The 20932-nt window shown below is 40.9% G+C and overlaps 4 protein-coding genes and 1 pseudogene across 6 annotated transcripts; all 5 read left to right on the forward strand.

Moving 5' to 3' along the window:
• On the forward strand, nucleotides 1–313 carry LOC122746064 (keratin-associated protein 19-7-like). Of its 2 annotated transcripts, XM_043991538.1 has the most exons (2): nucleotides 2–62; nucleotides 144–313. In XM_043991538.1, the coding sequence occupies exons 1-2, from the start codon at nucleotides 2–4 to the stop codon at nucleotides 311–313; spliced, it is 231 nt and encodes a 76-aa protein (XP_043847473.1). The 2 variants fall into 2 exon arrangements, with proteins under 2 accessions (XP_043847472.1, XP_043847473.1); XM_043991537.1 differs by having other exon boundaries at nucleotides 1–313.
• A 5802-nt stretch (nucleotides 314–6115) lies between these two features.
• On the forward strand, nucleotides 6116–6427 carry LOC122745957 (keratin-associated protein 19-7-like). 2 transcript variants are annotated; one of them, XM_043991421.1, is made up of 2 exons: nucleotides 6116–6176; nucleotides 6258–6427. In XM_043991421.1, the coding sequence occupies exons 1-2, from the start codon at nucleotides 6116–6118 to the stop codon at nucleotides 6425–6427; spliced, it is 231 nt and encodes a 76-aa protein (XP_043847356.1). The 2 variants fall into 2 exon arrangements, with proteins under 2 accessions (XP_043847356.1, XP_043847355.1); XM_043991420.1 differs by having other exon boundaries at nucleotides 6116–6427.
• A 2348-nt stretch (nucleotides 6428–8775) lies between these two features.
• Nucleotides 8776–9988, forward strand: LOC122747438 (annotated as a pseudogene).
• Nucleotides 9989–14184: 4196 nt separating this feature from the next.
• Nucleotides 14185–14418, forward strand: LOC122747439 (keratin-associated protein 6-2-like). The gene has a single exon (XM_043993457.1). It carries the CDS (start codon nucleotides 14185–14187, stop codon nucleotides 14416–14418), a length of 234 nt encoding a protein of 77 aa, XP_043849392.1.
• Nucleotides 14419–19794: 5376 nt separating this feature from the next.
• Nucleotides 19795–20386, forward strand: LOC122751904 (keratin-associated protein 19-3-like). Its single transcript, XM_043999140.1, has one exon. It carries the CDS (start codon nucleotides 19830–19832, stop codon nucleotides 20070–20072), a length of 243 nt encoding a protein of 80 aa, XP_043855075.1. The 5' UTR covers nucleotides 19795–19829; the 3' UTR covers nucleotides 20073–20386.
• Nucleotides 20387–20932: the final 546 nt, after the last annotated feature.

A 20932-nucleotide genomic window follows, 5' to 3' on the forward strand; every position in this document is an offset into this window, starting at 1 on the left:
AATGAGCTACTGTGGCAGCTGCTATGGGGGCCTGGGCTATGGCTATGGCTCTGGGTATGGCTGTGGATGTGGCAGCTACTGTGGAGGCCTAGGCTATGGCTATGGCTCTGGGTATGGCTGTGGATGTGGCAGCTACCGTGGAGGCCTAGGCTATGGCTATGGCTCTGGGTATGGCTGTGGATGTGGCAGCTACCGCGGATATGGCTATGGCTGTGGTGGCTATGGCTATGGAGGCCTGGGCTGTGGTGGCTATGGCTATGGCTGCTGCCGCCCATCTTGCTGTGGAAGATATTATTCCTGTGGCTTCTACTGAAAAACTGCCTGCTATGGCATTATCAAGGAATCCTTGTGCAAAATACCTTGGGATAATTCCATGGCTTTATAAGGACATCACATTCCATCTGCCTCTACAGCTGGGTAGTATAGCAAAGCTACCACAACAAGACCATGGAATCACCAAGGAGCACTCAGGGAAAGGAAATGGCCAGGATTGTGAAGCAGCAGGACCCGTTCTTCTGGGAAATGATCCAGAATCTCATCTATCATGAGGGAGTTGGCTTCAACAAAAATCCATTTCCAGCAAGTTTGTTCAACTCTGTTACACCATGACTGGGTGCTGATTATGATTTTCTAATAAATTTGTTTCACTGGTTTAGCAAAACTGTTTTTACCTATCCTCCTTGAGTGTTTTAGCTTCTCATCATGAAGAGATTTTCAACCTTGATGTACTAATCATTGTTATTGAAGAAGATTTGTTTTCCAGTGCATCTTTGCAATTAGGTGATCAGGATTTTCTGGTCAGGAAACATATTATTTCCATGTTAAATGTCTTTCTAACATTTGACTTTCACAGTACTCACATTTTAGTCCATTATAATGCCCAGGTCCCACTTTACTGAAGGGAAGGTATTTGTCCCTTATAACTGCATCCCTTCTCCCACATTCTGAACATAAATGGGCAGTGATTTTATCTTCATGGTTTCAAAAAGATTTACATGCTCATGGTGTCACTTTTGTGGCCCATGACTTCCACATGCAAAGTGTCCTGGATGATTCCAGAATTGTCTTCACAATCCCTTGTCTGGGAAAGCTGGGTAGAGCAGTGGATTGAGTGCCAGACCTGGAGTCAGGAAGACTCATCTTTTCAGAGTTTCAATCTGTCACTAGACAGACCCTGCATAAGTCACTTAGCCCTGGTTGCCATAGTTTCCATATATGTATATCACCTGGAGAAGAAAATGGCAAATTATTTTATTTTCTTGGCCAAGAAATTCTCAAAGAGGGTGACAGTGATTCAGACACTAGTGGAAAATTGCTGAAAATCAAATCCCTTGCCTTGCTGTCTTCCACCATCAAGGAATCTGAAGATTTGGAGCACAGAACAAGTAGATGGCATACCCCAAATATTACAGAAGAGAGTTATTTCCAAACTATGAACATTGTCATGCACCTTCTGTGTTGGGTGGACCTCATTGCTTCCAGCCAACTTCCCAGCCTATCCAACTTAAACACTGACCATGAACTGAGGCTCTCCCTCCAAATAATTAGTGAGCCCATGGTTGTAAGGAAGTTGTGGACAATACCCAAACACTTACATGCTCTTATCAACTCAAACACCCTGGGAAAGAAAACAGCCTGGATACCCACCTTTGGATTCCTCAGCTGCACATGTCAGGCTGTCCCCAAAATCATGTCCCTCAAATGGGTCCTTAAGAAGAAAGCAAGAGTTTGGCACTCTGACACATAATAGGTGTTTACTAAATTTTTTTTGATTCAAATTCTACTTCAGGGAGTAGAGCAAATCCTATAATGTCCAGTAACAGTGACCTATCTGACCTGCTGTTTGTTAGTTTAAAAAGCATTTTCATTATTATATATTGTTCCTAAGCATTATTTTTCATTGAAAAAAAGGCATTTAAGTTTCTGTATCTCTACTACATCCACTGTATTTCAGAGGACAATGCCTCACTCTATCGAGTTCTCCCTAAACATGCCTCAAAAAGATTGACGGCCATGGTAAATGGCCATAAAAAGGTAAATTCTCCCTTAGACACATCTCATGGGGCAAAGAATATTTCATTCTCTTTAGCACAGACAAACATCAGTTGATGGGGATAATGCTATCTGTGAATCCATGTTATTCTCCTTAAGGACAAACAGAAGAGATCTTGTACTTGAACTATATGGTGGCCATAGAAACACCTTAAGAGAGCTAGGACAAGTCCCTGAGTGACCTCTAAACCCAAGAGTCCAAGTTCCTTGAAATGAGTCTCTTAGGTCTTGAGCTAGAGGGCCTTCTATCATGTAGTCTGGACTCCTCTGGATTCTCCTCAGCTTAGTCATAGACCAGTCATGCACACTGAGGAGTGCAGGTTATAGACAGACCATTGCCTCCATTTTCCTTAGTGCTAATCCCTTGTATTCCTCATCATGAAATCTCATAGTCACAGTAGGATTTTTGGTTGTCATGTGACATCTTTTGAGGTTACCCTTACCCTTTAGAATGTAGTTGTAAGAGGATTGGAAAGTGAGAAAAGAGATAACGCCCCCAAGGCTGCCCTGACAGTCTTGAGTTCATTTTTCTCGTGGTCAATTGAAGAATTTCTGAGCAGTGTTCAGAGGGCAAAAGTCTCTTTCTCTTCTCTCAACCACACTTTCCCAAATGGTGACCACCTCATTTGCCATGGGCTCAGTTATTTTCTCCTTTTGACATACAATGCCCCATCTCCAGTTCCACATCACCATTTCTCCTAAATCACTGGCTCAGTGGGCTGTCTATCTATTCCCATATTGCATGATTCTACCCAACCTGGTATTATCAGAGCTGTACTTCCACATTTAAATAGTCCTTGCCTTTATTATGGTCCTTTGGGCCCACTCAGAGTCTCTAGTTGTTCTTGTTTCACTGTCTTTGAAAGCCCTAAGCATCACATTCCTGACCCTCACCTGTAAGAGAAATTGTTCTTTCCAAGTTGTCCAGTGAGGTCCTCATAGCTATATCTAAGGGGCTCTTCTGAATCTTCCTGCTTCTTGAGCTCTCTTTGGCTTTTGACACTGCTGGCCAATTGCTGCTCCTGGTGTGTTTGACACTGCTCTTCCTCCATGATTGTTGCCTCTTGTTCAACTTAAATAGCTCACCATCTTGTCCTTTCATGCAAAATGACTTATGGCAGAAGCCCATGGTTCTTCTCTTTTCTTTCTTTTACCCATGATCTCTCAAAGGATGAGAGAGCATATCCCACTTATGTGCTGGAGTTTCCAAGACCTCTCAGCTACTCACTGTCACATGTGCAGAACCATACCTGCATCTCTCCTAAGATCCAGACTGACATCATCAATACTCAATACATACCAGGCTGCTAGGTGATGCAGTGGATAGAGCATCAGCCCTGGATTCAGGAGGACCTGAGTTCAAATCCAGTCTCAGACACTTAACACTTACTAGCTGTGTGACCCTGGGCAAGTCATTATCCCTCATTGTCCTGCAAAAAAAAAAAAAGTCTTAGGAACTTCCCTGACTCTGAACTATTAATGCAACTATCTCATTAGTTGACGAAACTTGTCTACTCTACCTTCTCTGAAAAAAAAATTAACAACTCTAATCTGAAATACTTGTTACTGTGGCCTTTATGAAAAATTATATCTGGGCCGTAAGTCCCTTCATGGTTGCCATTCAAATGTAAGAATTATTTTAACTCATGAGCCTATATCTGTGTACTTTTGACTGGATGGCTATCTGACTGCTATTAATTGCCTAAGCCAGTCTGTTAGGGCCATTACAAAATTCTCACAACTTCTTCTCCCAAATTGATAAGCAGTCTCTTTCCATTTAACACCAAAGGATTTATTTAGGTGAATAAACTTAGGGATAAAAGCAACGAAAGTAAAATATGACTTCTAAGTGTCTCTGTAACATCTTCCTTCACCATCTTACTGCAACCCCCCTCTCTTTCTGTACCTTTTCTCTGGCATCCTTCCGTGTGTCTCCTTAGCATCCTCCTCTTCTCCCTACTGTTTCCTTAGTCCTCTCTGTGTCCCCTTAGCCTCCTCTGTACCAATAGAACTTCTTCTAGCATCCCCTCTGACCATCTAACTTCCCCCAGTATATAAAAGGCTTCTCTTCTTGGGAACCCTGGGGCCAAGCCCCACCCCACATCAAGCTAATTGGTTAGCCACCCTAGGGCCATGGCTAGAGTCTGGAGGGGCCCTTGCATACCAAGAACAGGGCTCTAGAGGGCCATGCCTCCCCCCCACACACACACACACATGCGCACACACACACACATATGCACACACACACACACACACACACACACATCCAGGGCCTCTGCAGGGCTGTGCCAGGGGCTGGCAGGGGCAAGCCTGGGATCTCTGGGAAGATCCCCTCATGGCAGAGGGAGCTGGGGCTTTTCACAGCCATCCAGCCCGGCCAGCTCCCCGTAAGGCTCCAAGGCCCACTGGTTTCTCAGCTCTGCCTCTGAAGCAGAGGGGGGAGGAGCTCCAGCCTGTCTCACACAGAGAAAAAGCCTGAGGGCCTAAGGCTTTTTAATCTCAGCCCAAAGGTAGGGTACCCAAATCACAATAAATTCCCACACTTCACAGAATCACTGGCCTCCAAACACTTCTTTCTAATCACATAGTTCCCACCTTAGACTAGGTGCTCACAGAACCTTGCCAAAAGAGTCTTTGGTGTTGATTCAATAGCTTGCCTACCCAGATCATCTCTCCAATCAGCTGCACAATGGATTTTGCAAAGGCCTTCTTCTGAATCCTGGTCCACTATGACTCCCCAAAGTCTCAGGTCCCACACATGTTGTCTTAAACTCAAGATACTTTTCTTTCTGGGATTATTTTAATTGAAAGCTTCTGTCTGGCATTTCACTCTCTTCTTCAGCTGACTTATACACACCTTTGCAGTATCAATACTCTTTATTTCCCTCACCACATGTTATAGCCTTGCCCAACTTCTTTATTTTTTTTCCTTTTTTTATAGGGCAATGAGGGTTAAGTGACTTGCCAGGGTCACACAGCTAGTAATGTGTCAAGAGTCTGAGACCGGATTTGAACTCAGGTCCTCCTGAAACCAAAGCCATTGCTTTATCCACTGTACCACCTCACTGCGCCCACAACGTCTTTCAATAAGACAATGTCATACATATGCCTTCTGCTTTCCTTTGCAGTGAATGGCTGTGCTACCTGCCCAGAATCCTTTCCTCTCTCTTTCCTTCCCCTCTGACTTTCTTGGGTCCATTATATTCTCAGTTGGAAACCAGCCAAGGGCATGTGGCCTTGCTCCTTTGCCCAAGTACCTTGTGCCTCTGCCTCTGTGATCTTCTCCTATCAACTCTCCATGGTTGTGGCAGGTACCTTTGCATTTATACATTCCCCTGGGCTTTAGAACTTTGGAGCTGTACAAGCAGATGATTCTGTGACATTCCTTTGTAACTCCAACCATGAGTACACTGACTGACATAGTGTAAACCCTGGAGAGGTGGTTTGTGCTTTGGATGCTCTTGGAATAGTCCTTGGATGGATGGATTCCATCAAGAGATACTCCACCCCAATCTCAACTCCAATCTGAAATTTGTGTGAACTGTCCTGTCACTTGAGTCTCAGGAAGAACTGATTTAGAGAGGTGAGATTCCATAGCCCAGATAAAGTTTCAGAGGGCCAGGGAGGCAAGTGTAATGGAAGGAGCACAATGACTACTGGGAGAGAGCTGCCATGGAGCCTGGGTAGGGCATCAGCCCATTAGCTCCACAGGCTTGGATCACACTATAATCTTTTCTCATTACAGGAATGAGATTGTGGCTGAGCCTCCTCAGAAAAACAACAAAGAGAGAGAGAGAGAGAGAGAGAGAGAGAGAGAGAGAGAGAGAGAGAGAGAGAGAGAGAGAGAGAGAGAGAAATGCCTTAATGAGCTGGGGAATGTTGTTGTCAGGTACCAAACAATGACAAGAATGTGATTTTCCCTTGGCAATTTGGTAAATAGGAATTGTGCAGATTTGGCTTCCATTGGCCACACCTCCTGATGGAAATGTATAAAAGTCTTCTTGAAGATGATGCCATACACATTCATTCACACAAAGGAAACCCTAACATCCATCTTGACAGAATGAGCTACTGTGGCAGCTGCTATGGGGGCCTGGGCTATGGCTATGGCTCTGGTTATGGCTGTGGATATGGCAGCTACCGTGGAGGCCTAGGCTATGGCTATGGCTCTGGGTATGGCTGTGGATGTGGCAGCTACCGTGGAGGCCTAGGCTATGGCTATGGCTCTGGGTATGGCTGTGGATGTGGCAGCTACCGCGGATATGGCTATGGCTGTGGTGGCTATGGCTATGGAGGCCTGGGCTGTGGTGGCTATGGCTATGGCTGCTGCCGCCCATCTTGCTGTGGAAGATATTATTCCTGTGGCTTCTACTGAAAAACTGCCTGCTCTGGCACTGTCATGGAATCCTTGTGCAAAACACCTTGGGATAATTCCATGGCTTTATAAGGACATCACATTCCATCTGCCTCTACATCTCGGTGGCATAGGAGAGCTCCCACAACAGGGCCTTGGAATCCCAACAAAGCACACATGTCTGGGCAGTGGAAGGGACTCAGAAGCAGCAGAACCTGTCTATCTTGGAAACACTGCAGAATGTCACCTTTTATGAGGGAGACTCTTCCAACAACAGCTCATTTCAAGCAACCTTGCTCAGTTCTAATACACCATCTCTGAGGTGTCTGTTATGATTTCTAATAAACTTCTTTCACTGGCTCAGCAAAGCTGTTTTCTTTCATATTCCTTGACCTTCATGTACTTGGGTTTCAGCCTCTCATCATGAAGAGATTTTTGATGCTCATGAACTTATATGTGTCATTCCAGATTTGCTTTCGCATGCATCTTTTGCAATGAGGTGATACTTCTCCAAATTTCTATTCAGAAAATATCTCATTCGTATGTTAAATAGTTTTCTAAAATTTGACTTCTGTAGTACTTATATTGTAGTGCATCATAATATGCAGGTCCCACTTTACTAAAGGAAAGGCACTTATCCCCTGTAAGCTTCATCCCTTCTCCCACATTCTGAGCACATATGGACATGATTTTTATTTTCAAAATTTCAAAAAAATTCACATATTCTTGGTGTTATATTCAAAGCAATCTATAGTCAAATGAAAAAAATGCTCTAGATCACTATTGACCAGAGAAATCCAAATTTAAAACTTCTTATTTAAGGTTTTGAATTCCACCTAACAGAATGGCTAATATGACAAAAAAGGAAAATATTGGGTGTTAGAGGAGATGTGGGAAAACTGGATCACTAATCCACTGTTGGTGGAATTGTGAATTGATACAGCCATTCTGCAGAGCAATTTAGTACTATGCCCAAAGTTCTATAACATTGCTAGGTTTATATCCCAAAGACATTCCAAAAAAAAAGAGAGAAAACCACCTCTTTTTGTGGTGGCTAGGCAAGCTATGATATATACATGTGATGGAATATTATGTATAAGAAACGACAAGCAGGATGATTTCAGAAAAACCTGGAAAGACTTACATGAACTGATGCATAGTGAAGTGAACAGAGCCAGGACAACATTGTACACAGTAACAACAATATTGCTTGATGAAGAACTGTGAATGACTTAGCTAATCTCAGCAATATAATGATCCTAAAGAACTAGTGATGAAGCATACTATCCATCTCCAGAGAAAGAACTGATATTGAATGAACACAGACTAAAACATGTTATTTTTCACTTTCTTTCATTTTTTCCTTTTATTTGAGTCTATTTATACAAAATTACTAATATGAAAATGTTTTACATAATTGCATATGTATAACCCATATCAGATTGCTTACCACCTCAAGGAGGGATGAGGCAAGGGAGAGAGGAAGGGATAAAATTTGGAATTCAAAACTTTCAATAAGAATGTTTATTTTTTTTAAGTAAATGACCTACCACAAAGATTAGAGAAGGGAGTCATATATAAAGTCTGAACATTGTCATGGAAGCTTGCACTTTGGATGGGCCCCACCTCTTCTAGCCCACAGCACAGCATGTCCAACTGAAACACTGACCTTGGACTTAAGTTCTCCCATCCATAGGGGTAGTGGATGCATGATTGCAAGGATGCCCTACATAGCACTCAAACACTTAATTTTATTCAGTTCAAGAATCTAAGAAAAGAGAGCATCTGCTTTACTGCAGACAGGTTCTTCAGAAGAAAGCCAGAGCTTGGCATTCTTCCTGTATGTAACACAGGATTATTAAATTTTTATTGATTAAAATTCCATTTAAGGGAGTGGAGGAAATACTACAATTGTCAATAGATCTTATCTCTCCTGCTGTTTTGTTAGTTTAAAATGCATTGACATTACTCTCTATTGCTCCTAGGCATTATTGTGCATTGGAAAAAAATGTAAGTTTCCATATTCACTGGATTTTAGAAGTAAATGCCCTCAGTACCCTCACTCTATTAATTTCTCTCTAAATATACCTCCATAAGATTGACCAACCATTTTTCAGGAGACAAGCTATGAAGTTCAATTCAACAGAAACAAATCCTTTGGTAAAAAGTAAATTCTTGTCATTGGGCAAAGAATATTTAATTTTCTTTAACAAAGACAAAAATCAATTAATAGGAGAATACTATATCTGAATCCATGTTATCCTCCTTAGGGACAAACAGAAAGAAATCTGGTAGTTACACTATGTGGTGGCCATAGAAACACCTTAAGAGAACTAGGGGAGAGTGGATCTGCAGCCAGGCAGGAAAAAATGTCAAGATGAAGTAGCTGACTGCAAGCTAAGCAGCAGTCCCAGACTCGTCAAACAGATTCTTGCCAGGAAACGCAATTCCTTCAAGCCAAAAAAAGGGAAACAGCTCAGGATGTAAAGGGGAAAAAAAGAGGAGACTGTGGCCAAGAGACAGCAATATGAAATTAGGAATTGTTGGACACCTATGTTATCTGGGGGTATCACTCCTTACATTATTATTGAAACACCACAGGAAGAAACTGTCACCAGTGACTTCTCCAGATTTACTAATTATAGGTTTAAAAACCTTCTCATAAATCCTTCACCTCTGCCTGACCCAAGTTGGGAATGTTCTAAGGATGTCTGGTTTAAAATGTTAAAAAAGGAGACCAATTATGTTTATGACAAACATTCTGACTTAGAACCACAGATGAGTTCAGTACTTCTGGAATGGCTTTTAGGAGCATGTGAAGTATATACAATTCACAGAGAAATGTTTTATCTTGCTGAAGACTTTTTTTTATATATTTATGTTGACACAAAAGATAAAAACAAAAATATGCTTCAGCTCATTGGTATTACCTCATTATTAATTGAGTCAAAACTTGAGGAAATCTATGCTCCTAAATTACAAGAATTTGCTTATGTCACTGATGGTGCTTGTAGTGAAGATGATATCCTAGGAATGGAACTCATTATATTAAAGGTTTTAAAGTGGGAGCTCTGTCCAGTAACAGTTATTGCCTGGCTAAATGTCTTCAAGTCAATGCTCTAAAAGATGTTCCTAAAGTATTCCTACCTCAGTATTCCCAGGAAACATTTGTTCAAATAGCCCAGCTCCTGGATTTGTGTGTTCTCTCCAATGATTCATTAGAATTCCAGTATAGAATATTGTCTATGACTGCTTTATGCCATTTTACCTCCATTGAAGTTGTTAAGAAAGCTTCAGGTTTAGACTGGGAAAACATTTCAGAAATGTGTAGAATGGGTCGTACCTTTTGCCAGAGTAGTGAAGGGTGGTCCTCCAGTGAAACTGAAGGTTTTTAAGAAGATTTGTGTAGAAGACAGACACAATATCCAGACACACACAAACTACTTGGCTATGCTGGAGCAAGTCAATTATTTGTCAGTTTTCACCAAATTGGGACAGTTGTCACCAGTGTACAATGGAGGCATTATGACACCCCCAAAGAGCACAAAAAAAGTCCCCCAGAAAACACTAAAGAGGAAGTAAATTGAGTGTATTTGTTCTTACTTGACAGTAGAATATTCAATTTCTTTTGGAGTTCTAAAAAAGCTAAAACACAACTTTAGTAACTGTCCTAACCAATTCAGAATTACACTGTCATGAATGAGTTAAAAGTCTAATGCATTCAGAAGTGGGAGAACCATAGTTCAAATCTTAGCTGTCCAAGAAACAGCTGAACTAGTTTAGAAACATTAATATTTCATTCCCAGAGTGAGTACAGATCCAGGAACTATGTAATCAGATGTAATTTTTACCACAGCTACATTTTTGGGACGCATGCAACAAAGTTCATTCTGATAAATTAGGAATGTTACTGTTTGAAACATTTTGGATTGGATGAGTGCTACTTTAAATTGTGCTCTGGAAGTTCAAGAACTCATTTGATTGGTGCTATTCAGTTAATTCCTGAAAAACATTCTTGACTCTGTTTACAAAGGTTTGTTTAAGTTTTTAAGATAATGATATTTTCAGGGAGCAGCTAGCTGGTGCAGTGGATAAAGCACCATCCCTGGATTCAGGAAGACCTGAGTTCAAATCCAGCTTCAGACACTTGACACTTACTAGCTGTGTGACCCTGGACAAGTCACTTAACCCTCATTGCCCCGCCCCCCCCCACAAAAGATAATGAAATTTTCATTATACCTGCCACAGCATTCTGCTCCAAAATACATGAACTTTTGTGAATTTCTGGAAGATCAATATAATCTTTGGGTAAAATCAAAGAAGATAAAACAAGAAAAAGGTTAGTTTTTCTAAAATCCAGATTTAGCAAACAGCTGTGCACATCTTAATTAGAGCTTTGTTTAATATACAGGTTGATTTATATGAAAACTTTGGATATTATCACAATGATTTTAGTAGGTAAAATTTTATGTGAAAAATAGTTTTATTAAATACCAAAGAAAATATCCCCTTTAAGGTACATTTTTTAAAAATTGTAGAGACTAAAGTCATTTATGTTCAAAAAATTTAGGGTTCCCCTCACAAAATACATTATAAAAAAAGAACGATGTGGGAAGAGAAATGATTTAAAGTAGAAAAGGCAGAAGGTGTACATACGGTGACATCTAGGAAACTATTACTAGAAAAATAATGTTAAGAACTCAAAGCATGGCATTCAAGAACTTGGTGTATAAAGGAAAGCTTCTATGTAAATGTCTTAGAGCTCAGCAACTAAGCAACTGGACTTCATCAGAAAAAAATGTTTCTGCTACTTGACCTGTGAAATCTTTTCTTCTTCTGAAGAAACTGTACTAGGTTAGTTTCCCCCCCCCCTAAAATGTTTCAGTACATTTCATGAGGAAAACTTCACCACTTATGTATACATATATTGTATAAATGTAATGTTTTAATATTGTTTATTTTAAGCTTTGTTTAAAAAAAGTTAATCATACTTTGTGGAAAAAAAGAGAGAGAACTAGGGCAAGTTCTCTAAACCTCTGAGTGTTCTCTAAACCCCAGAGTTCCTTGAAATGAGTCTCTTAGGTCTTGATCTGGAGGGTCTTCTCTGGATGCTCTTCAGTTTAGCCAAAGACCAGCCATGCACTGGGGAGGGCAGATTACAGATAGACCACCACCTCCATTTTCTTTAGCTCTAATCCCTCAAGGTCAGAGTAAGGTTTCTTTTATTTTATTTTGTTTTATTTTTTTTATTGAGGCAATTGGGGTTAAGTGACTTGCCCAGGGTCACACAGCTAGTAAGTATTAAGTGTCTGAGGCCGGATTTGAACTCAGGTACTCCTGACTCCAGGGCCAGTGTTCTATCCACTGTGCCACCTAGCTGCCCCATGTCATGTGACATCTTAATGGAGTACCTTATCCTTCAAAGCAAGGCTTCTTAAACTTTTTTCATTTGCTAACCCTTTTCACCTGAGAAATGTTTATGTGACCCTGGGTATATAAGTATATAACATAGGTATACATAACCTTTTATTGTTGACAATTTTGTGACCCCCACATTCAGTTATGTGACCATGGGGTCACAACTCCTCAGTTTAAGAAACTAGGCTTTATAGTAAAGTCATAAGAGGATTAGAAGCTGAGAGGAAAAATAACACACCTATGGCTGCCCTTAAAGTCTTGAACTCATTTTTCTCCTGGCCAATTGAAGAATTTCTGAGGAGATCCTCCACCTGAGAGCCACAACCTCATTCTCTTCTCTCTACTATACTTTATCAATTGGTGACCACCTCATCTGCCATGAACTCAATTACTTTCTCATTTTGACATGCAATACCCCATCTCCAGATGCAGAGCAGTATTTCTGCTGAACTCAATGGTTCAGCAGGCTATCAATGCCTCGATTGCATGACTATACAACTTCATATTATCAGCACTGTACTTGCACATTTAAATAGTCCTCACCTTTACTGTGGTCCATGGGACCTACTCAGGGCCTCTAGCTATTCTCCTATCACTATCTTTGAAAGCCCTGATATCACATTCCTGATGCTCATCTTCAAAAGAAACTGCTTTTTTCTAAGTTGTCCAGTGATGTCCTCATGGTTAAACCTAAAGGCCTCTTCTGAATTTTCCCGCTTCCTGATCTCTCTTTGGCTGTTGATGCTACTGGCCAACTGCTGTTCCTCAGTATGCTTGATACTGCTTTTCTTGCCTGATCATTCCTGAGTGTTCCTCTTAACTCGCTAACCATCATGTCCTTTAGTACAAAATTACTCTGGCTGAAGCCCAAGATTCTGTCTCTTTTCTTTCTTTTATCCATACTCTCTCAAAGGATGAGAGAGTAGATCATCCTTGGGTTCTAGAGTTTCCAAGACATTTATTTGACTCATTGCCAAATATCCTGATCCAGGTCTTCATCTATCCTGAGATCCAAACCACATCATAAATAGCTGATATACATAATTTCAACTTCATGACCAATAAATATCTCAAATAATTAAAATCACCCCAAGTCTAGAACAAATTTCTCCATCCTTCCTCATCCAAAGCACCCAACCTCTTCTCAGCTTCTCTACTTCTTTCAAGATCATCACCATCAAGCCAAGACATTAGGTTTACAGTTTCAGGGACTTCCCTCTCCCTGAACGATCAATGCACATGTCTAATTAATTGACAAAACTTGTCTGTTCTACCTTCACAACATCACTGGCATCCAAAATCTTCTTCCGCACAGTTACCCCCTCAGATAAGGCTCTTTCCCAAGGTCTCTAAAAGATAGCCTTTGATTGCCTCTTTTCCTCAATCATTTTTCCTACCCAATTCTTCTCTCCATTCAGCTGCTCAAGGGATTTTCTTAATGAATTCTTTATCCCCTATAACTCCTAAAATCCCAGACCTCACACTTATTGTCTTTAAACTCCAATTGATTTCCTTCTCTAATAATTTAAATAGATAGCTTCTACCTGGCATTTCATTCTTTTCTTTAGATGGCCCATTCCTACTTTCACATGTAACCTGGGGCACATGGCCTTGCCCCTTTCCTCAAGTGACTTGAACCTCTCCCATCCCCTCTCCATGTTTGTCACAGGTGCCTTGTCATTTTCATGTTCTCCCTGGGAATAGGATTTTAGAGTTGCCTTAGAAGAAGGACTATCTTGACATTTCTTTGTAATTACAACCAAGAACACAATGACTGGCACAATACAAACACTGGGAATGTGGTTTGTGCTTTTGCAGCTTTTGGAATAGTTGTTTGATGGATGGATTCCACAAAATGGTGGTCCACCATAATCTCAATGACAATCTGAAATTTGCATGAACTATTCTGTCACTTGAGTCTCAAGAATCACTCATTTAGAAAGACAAAATTCCACAGACTAGATAAAGTTTCAGAAGGCCACAGTGGCAAGTGGAAGGAGGTCAAAGACATCAGGGGGAGGGCCACCATGAAGCCTGGCATCAGCCACATTAACCACATAGCTTTGGTTACACTATCATTTCTCATTACAGGAACAAAATAATGGCCGAGCCTTCTCAGAAGAACCACAAATCGAGAAAAAAATTCCTTAATAATCAGGGAAAACTGTCATCAGGGACCAAACAATTTCAAGAATGTAATTTTGTCCTGGCAATTTGGTTAATGGGCATTATGTAATTCTGGCCTGGGTCTGCCACACCTCCTGTTGTAAATATATAAAAGGTCCTGTGTAGAATCTGGTGCTGTACACACTCACACAACCTACCCTTAACATCCAACCAAATCTGTTAATCCTGACACAATGAGCTACTGGGGCAGCAAAGGGTGTGGCTATGGCTATGGCTCTGGTTATGGCTGTGGATGTGGCAGCTACCGTGGCCTAGGCTATGGCTATGGCTCTGGTTATGGCTGTGGATGTGGCAGCTTCCGTGGCCTGGGCTATGGCTTTGGCGGCTATGGCTATGGAGGTCTGGGCTATGGTGGCTACTACCGTCCATCTTGCTGTGGAAGCTATTATTCTTCTGGCTTCTACTGAAAAACTATCTCCTCCTGCACTGTCCTGGAATCCTCGTCCCTCACTACTTTGGGCTAATTCCATGCCCTTGTAAGGTCATCTCATCCCAATTGCCTCTATTGCTGTGTGGCATGGGAGAACTACCACAAAAGAATCAAGGAATTCCTGTGGAACACTCAGGGCAGGGAAGTGGCAAGGACAGAGAAGCATCAGGACCTGTCCTTCTAATGATGCAGAATCTCACCTATCATGGGGGAGACTCATACAATAACAGCTCATTCCCAGCAAGTTTGCTCAGCTCTAATACATCATGGCTGAGGTTTCTTTTATGATTTTCTAATAAAATTATTTCACTTGCTCAGCAAAATTGCTTCAGCTGTCCTCTTTGACCTCCCTGTTCTTGGGTTTCAGCCTCTCATCATGAAGACAGTTTCAACTTTGATGTATTTATCTGTGTCACTGCAAAAGATTTGCTTTCCCATGCATCTTTTGCAATGAGGTAATACCTTTCCAGGTTTTTGTTTAAAAAATATATCATTTTCTTGTTAAATGTCTTTCTAAAATTTAACTTCTGCAATACTTACATTTCATTCTATTATAATACCCAGGCTCCACTTTACTGAAGGGAAGGTATTTGTCCCCTGTAAGCTGCATCCCTTCTCACCTGTTCTGAGCACACATGGACAGGATTTTATCTTCAAGGTTTCAAAAGTATTCACATGTTCATGGTTTGTGACCTCCAAATCAAAAATATGCCTGATGACTGCCAAAATTGACTTAACATATCCTTTGTCTGGGGCAACTAAGTGGTGCAGTGGTTTGTGTACTGGGCATTGAGTTAGGAAGATTCCGCTTCCTAAATTCAAATCTGTCCTCAGACACTAAGTAGTCTCTGTGACCCTGGGCAAGTCACATAACCCTGTTTGGCTCAGTTTCCTCATTTGTTAAATGAGATAGAGAAGGAAATGGCAAATGATGCCATTTTCTTGGCCAAGAAATACTCAAATGGAGTGACAAAGATTCACACATGAATTAAAAATGGCTGAGCCACCAATCCCTCCATCATGGGAGCACCAAACCCATGGTTTCAAAGATGCTCTCCAAGGAAGCAGCGCGTCTCCTTTGTTGTTCAGCAGCCTGGCTATCAGCCTTTGGATTCCTCAAGCTCCACTGCCTAATCTGTCCCTGAAATAATTTCCTTCAGACTGCAACTTGGGAAAAAAGTCAGAGTGTGGCCCTCTACCTAGTACGTTATTTTTATTGATTAAAATTGTGTTTTAGGTAGTGGAGGAAACGCTACAAGTGACATTACAAATGGGTCTCATCTGTCCTGTTAGCTGAAAAATATTTTCATAACTATGTATCATCCCTAGGCATTACTGTGCATTGGATAAAAACATGTGAGTTTCTATATATCCACTAGATTTTAGAAGGAAATGTCTTCAGCAAACTCATTCTATTGATGTCTCCCTAAACATGGCACCGATAACTTGACCACTCATTTGCCATGAGACATTCTATGAAGGTCAACTCAATGGAAACAAATCCTTCAGGAATATTCTTTCTCTTGAGCACCTCTCATTGGGAATATAATATTCCATTCCCTTTAATTTTTTTCTAATTTGAAATTTTATTTTCCAGATTACATGTAAAAACCAATTTTGACATCAATTTTTAAAGCTTTGTGTTCCAACTTCTCTTCCTCCCTCCTCCCCCCCCGCCCCACCCAGAACTCAAGCAATTCCATATAAGTTATACATGAGTAGTCACACAAAATATCTCCACATTAGCCAGGTTGTGAAAGAAAACAGAGAAAAACAAAACTTCATATTAAGGAACAATCAAGAAAATTATGCTTCAATCTGTTTTCAGATACCATCAATTCTTTCTCTGTAGATGGATTGTGATTTTCATACGTCCTCCAGAGTTATCTTGAATCATTGGATTGCTGAAAATAACCAAGTCATTCACAGCAGATCATCTTACAATATTGCTGTTAACTTTGTGTACAGTACATTTCACGGTGCATCAGTTAATGCAGGTCTTTCCAGGTTTTTCTGATAGTATCCTGCTCATCATTTTTTATAGTAAGTTACATTTATATAGTACTTTAAAGAGAGATTTCCTTACAAGAAATCCATGAGGTTGATTATTGTAACAACAGTAATAGATAACTTTCATATAGTGCCTTAAACTTGACAAAGAATTTTCTTCACAATAGCCCAGTAAAGTAACATAGGTTTTGCCATCATCATCAATCCTCAATTATCATCCATCAATCCTAATCATTGTCAATAAATCCTCATCCTTTCCATTCAATCCTCCTCATCATCTATTGGTCCTAATCATCAATAAATCCTCCTCCTCATCAATCCATCAATCAACTAATCCATCATCAAGCAGCAGCAGCATCTTACATTACTCTTGCCTCTGTCCATTCCCTTTAGTAAAGACAAAAATCGATTGATGGGGGAAATGTCATCTCTGAATTCCTGTTAACTTCCCAAGAGATAAAGTAGAAGAGATCTAGTACTTATAGTACATGGTGATCATGAAATCACCTTAAGAGACCTAGGACAAGTTCCTGAGTGCCCTCTAAAAGCAAGAGTACAAGTTACTTGAAATCAGTCTCTTATTTCTTGAGCTGGGAGGCCTTCTGCCACATTGTCTGGACTCCTCTGGATGCTCTTCAGCTTAGCGAAAGATCAACCATGCACTGAGCAGTGTAGTGTGGCTTAAAAACAGACCATCAACTCCATTTTTCTGAGCTCTGGGCTCTGTGTTCCTCCATGCAATCTCAAGGTCACAGTGGGATTTTTGGTTGTCATGTGATATTCTATTATGTCTCCTCATTTTTTAGCATGCAACTGTGAGATACAACTGAGATGAAAGACGAGACACCTATTACTACCCCAAGCACTTGGAGCTCCTTTTTCTCAATTGAAGTCTTCCTGGAATGCTCCTCAATCAGAGAGCTTCAATCTGGTTCTCTTCTCTCCACCAGACGATACCAATTGTTGTCATTTTCATCTGCCCTGGGCTGTTACTTTCTCTCTGACACTCAATGGCCCATCTCCATCTCCAGGCAATCATTTCTCCTAAACTCACTGGTTTAGATGAATGTCTATCTATGCCCAGATTACATGATCCTACCCAACTTCATATTATCAGCACTTCACAGTTCTTCCACATTTAAATGGTTCTTGCTTTTACTGATGGCCTTGAGGCCTACTCAGGATCTCAAGCTGCTCTCCTACCACCATCTTTGAAAGCCCTGACATCACATTCTTGACCTTCACTTTCAAGAGAAACTGTTCTCTTCAAGTTTTACAGTGGTGTCCACATGGCTAAACCTAAGTGACTCTTCTGCATATTCCTGCTTCTTGATCTCTCTTTGACTTTTGACACTGCTGGCCAACTGTTCTTCCTGGTGTGCTCCCCACCTGATTGTTCCTTCTTGTTCATATTAACTAGTGCACCTTCATGTCTTTTCATGTAAAATAACTTTATCTGAAGCCCAAGGTTCTGTCTCGTTTCTTTCTTTTATCCATGCTCTCTCAAAGGATGAGAGAATAAAAACTTCTTAGATCCTAGGGATTCTAAAACATTTCTTTGATCACTCACTATCACATGTCCAAACCCACACCTGCATCTCTCCTGAGATCCTGTCCTACATCATGAATAGTCAATGTACACAATATCAACTTGGTAACCCACAGACATTTCAAATCACCCCAAGTCTAGAACAGATTTCTTCATCCTGCCACATCCAGAGCACTCTTCCTCTGCTCAGTTTCTCTACACCTTTCTTTTCTTCAGGAAAATGGGGGTTGAGTGACTTGTCCAGGGTCACACAACTAGTAAGTGTCAACTGTCTGAGGCCAAATTTGAACTCAAGTCCTCCTGAATCCAGGGCTGGTGCTTTATCCACTGTGCCACCTAGCTGTCCCCTTTCCTCCTTTTTTTTGCATTCTCCACACCTTTTCAAGAGCAACAACATCAGGTCAATATCTTTACACTCTAAGGGACTTCCCTGACCCTGCATTATCAGTGCAGATGTCTGATTAGTTGACAAAATTCGTCTATTCTACCTTCACAGCATGGCTGGCATCCAAACACTTCTTTCCAATCATATTGTTCCCATTTTTGATTAGGCTCTTAGGGTATGTCTCTGAAAGAGCTTTTGCTAGGCCTCTTTGACTAATTTTTTTCCACCCAGATCCTCTCTACACTCAACTGCCAAAAGGATTTTTCCAAGGCATTCTTCTGACTTTTGGTCCCCTATGACTCCTGTAAATCCCAGACCCAATGTGTCAAATCTTGTAAGTTGCGTTTCCTTCTGTAATGACTTAAATTCATAATTTCTGTCTGGTGTTTTGCTCTTTTCTTTAGTGGTCCCATTCCCACCTTTCCAGTCTCAGCACACTTTATTTCCCTCCCCCAAATTTTCTAGTTTTGCCAATACTTATCCACTTTCACTTAGATAATGCCCTGCATGCCCTTCTCCTTGTCTTTGCACTAGCTGACTGTCCACCCTTCCCAGAGTCTTCTCCTCTCTCCTCCCTCCCCTGTTGACCTTCTCTGTTCTATTATGATCTCATTTCTAAGCCCACATGTGGCACATGGTCTTGTCTCTTTCCCCAGTGGCTTTTTCCTCTGCCTCTGAAATCTCCCATCAACTTTCCATGTTTGTGGCAGGTGTATTGGCATTTTCATGTTCTTCCTGGCCTTAGGACTTTAGAACTGCCTGAGGAGAGTGGACTCTGTTGACATTCCTTTGTATCCCTAACATGAACACAGTGCAAACACTGGGGAAATGGTTTATGCTTTGGATATTTCTTGAATAGTTGTTGGATGGATGGATTTCATCAAGAGATACTCCACCCCAAACTCAACTGCAATATAATATATGTGTGAAATTTTAAAATTAAATAAAATAAAATAAAACAAAAAAATGTGTGAACTGTTCTGTCACTTGAACCTCAAGAAGCAATGATTTGGAGAGACAAGATGACATAGCCCAGATGAGTATCAAAAGACCAGGGCAGCAGATATAATGGAAGGAGGACAATGCCATCTGGGAGAGGGCTGTCATGAAGCCTGGGTAGGGCATCAGCCACATTAACCACATAAGCTTTGGTAACACTATAATCATTTCTCATTACAAGAATGAAATTGTGGCAGAGCCTTCTTAGAGAAAAAATAAATTGAGAGAAAAAACCTTAATGAGCTGGGGGTATAGTTGTCAGGGACCAAACAATGAGAAGAATGTGATTTTGCCCTGGAAATTAGGTCAATGGAAGTTATGCAATTCTGGCCTGGGTCTGCCACACCTCCTACTGGAACTGTATAAAAGTCCCTGTGTAGAAGGTGTTATACAAACTCACACAACTTAACCTTGACATCCACCCAGCTAAGTGAATCCTGACACAATGAGCTACTACGGCGGCTACTATGGTGGCAAGGGCTATGGCTATGGCTCTGGTTATGGTTGTGGATGTGGCAGCTTCCGTGGCCTAGGCTATGGCTTTGGTGGCTATGGCTATGGTGGCTATGGCTGTGGAGGCCTGGGCTATGGTGGCTATGGCTGTGGAGGCCTGGGCTATGGTGGCTATGGCTATGGCTGCTATCGCCCATCTTGCTGTGGAAGGTATTCTTCCTATGGATTCTACTGAAAAACCACCTGCTCCTGCTCCATTATGGAATCCTTGGCTCTCCCTTCTTCAGGCTAATTCCTTGACTTTTTAAGGACATCACATTCCATCTGCATGGGAGAGCTACCTCAACAAGGCCTTGGAATCCCCAAGGAACACCCAGGGCAGGAAAGTGGCAAAGACAGAAGCAGCAGGACCCGACCTTCTGGGGAATGATGCAGAATTTCACCTGTCATGAGGGAGACTCCTCCAACAACAACTCATTTCCAGCAAGTTTGCTCAGCTTTGATATACCATGGCTGAGGCATATGTCACAAATTTTTAATAAACTTGTTTTACTGGCTTAGCAAAACTGCTTCACCTCTCCTCCTTGACCTCCATGTACTTCAGTTTTAGCCTCTCATTATGAAGTGACTTTCTTTTTCATTAATAGACATTTTTATTTAAAGTTTTGAGTTTCAAATTCTATTCTTCCCTCTCCTCTCCCCTCCTTTACATGTCAAGCAATCAGATACAGGTTATACATATGCAATGATGTAAAACATTTCCACATAAGACAAATAAAAGAAAGAAAGTGTAAAATAGAATGCTTTATTCTGTGTTCAATATCAATTTTTTCTCTGGAGGTTCATAGTATGCTTCATCATCAGTTCCTTAGGATTGTTTTAGATCATTGTATTGCTGAGAATAACTAATTCATTCACATTTCTTCAACTAACAATATTTCTGTTACTATGTACAATGTTCTGCTGGTTCTGTTCACTTCACTATATATATCAGTTCATGTAAGTCTTTCCAGGTTTTTCTGAAATTATTCTGCTGGTTATTTCTTATAGCACAATAATATTGCATTACAATAATATGTACCACAGCTTGCCTAG

The sequence above is a fragment of the Dromiciops gliroides genome, chromosome 3, assembly GCF_019393635.1.
Source record: "Dromiciops gliroides isolate mDroGli1 chromosome 3, mDroGli1.pri, whole genome shotgun sequence".
Taxonomy (NCBI): domain Eukaryota; kingdom Metazoa; phylum Chordata; class Mammalia; order Microbiotheria; family Microbiotheriidae; genus Dromiciops; species Dromiciops gliroides.

Excerpts from the sequence above, each read along its gene's own strand:
- LOC122746064 (XM_043991537.1), top strand. The coding sequence starts at position 2 with ATGAGCTACTGTGGCAGCTGCTATGGGGGCCTGGGCTATGGCTATGGC.
- LOC122745957 (XM_043991420.1), top strand. The coding sequence starts at position 6,116 with ATGAGCTACTGTGGCAGCTGCTATGGGGGCCTGGGCTATGGCTATGGC.
- LOC122747439 (XM_043993457.1), top strand. The coding sequence starts at position 14,185 with ATGAGCTACTGGGGCAGCAAAGGGTGTGGCTATGGCTATGGCTCTGGT.
- LOC122751904 (XM_043999140.1), top strand. The coding sequence starts at position 19,830 with ATGAGCTACTACGGCGGCTACTATGGTGGCAAGGGCTATGGCTATGGC.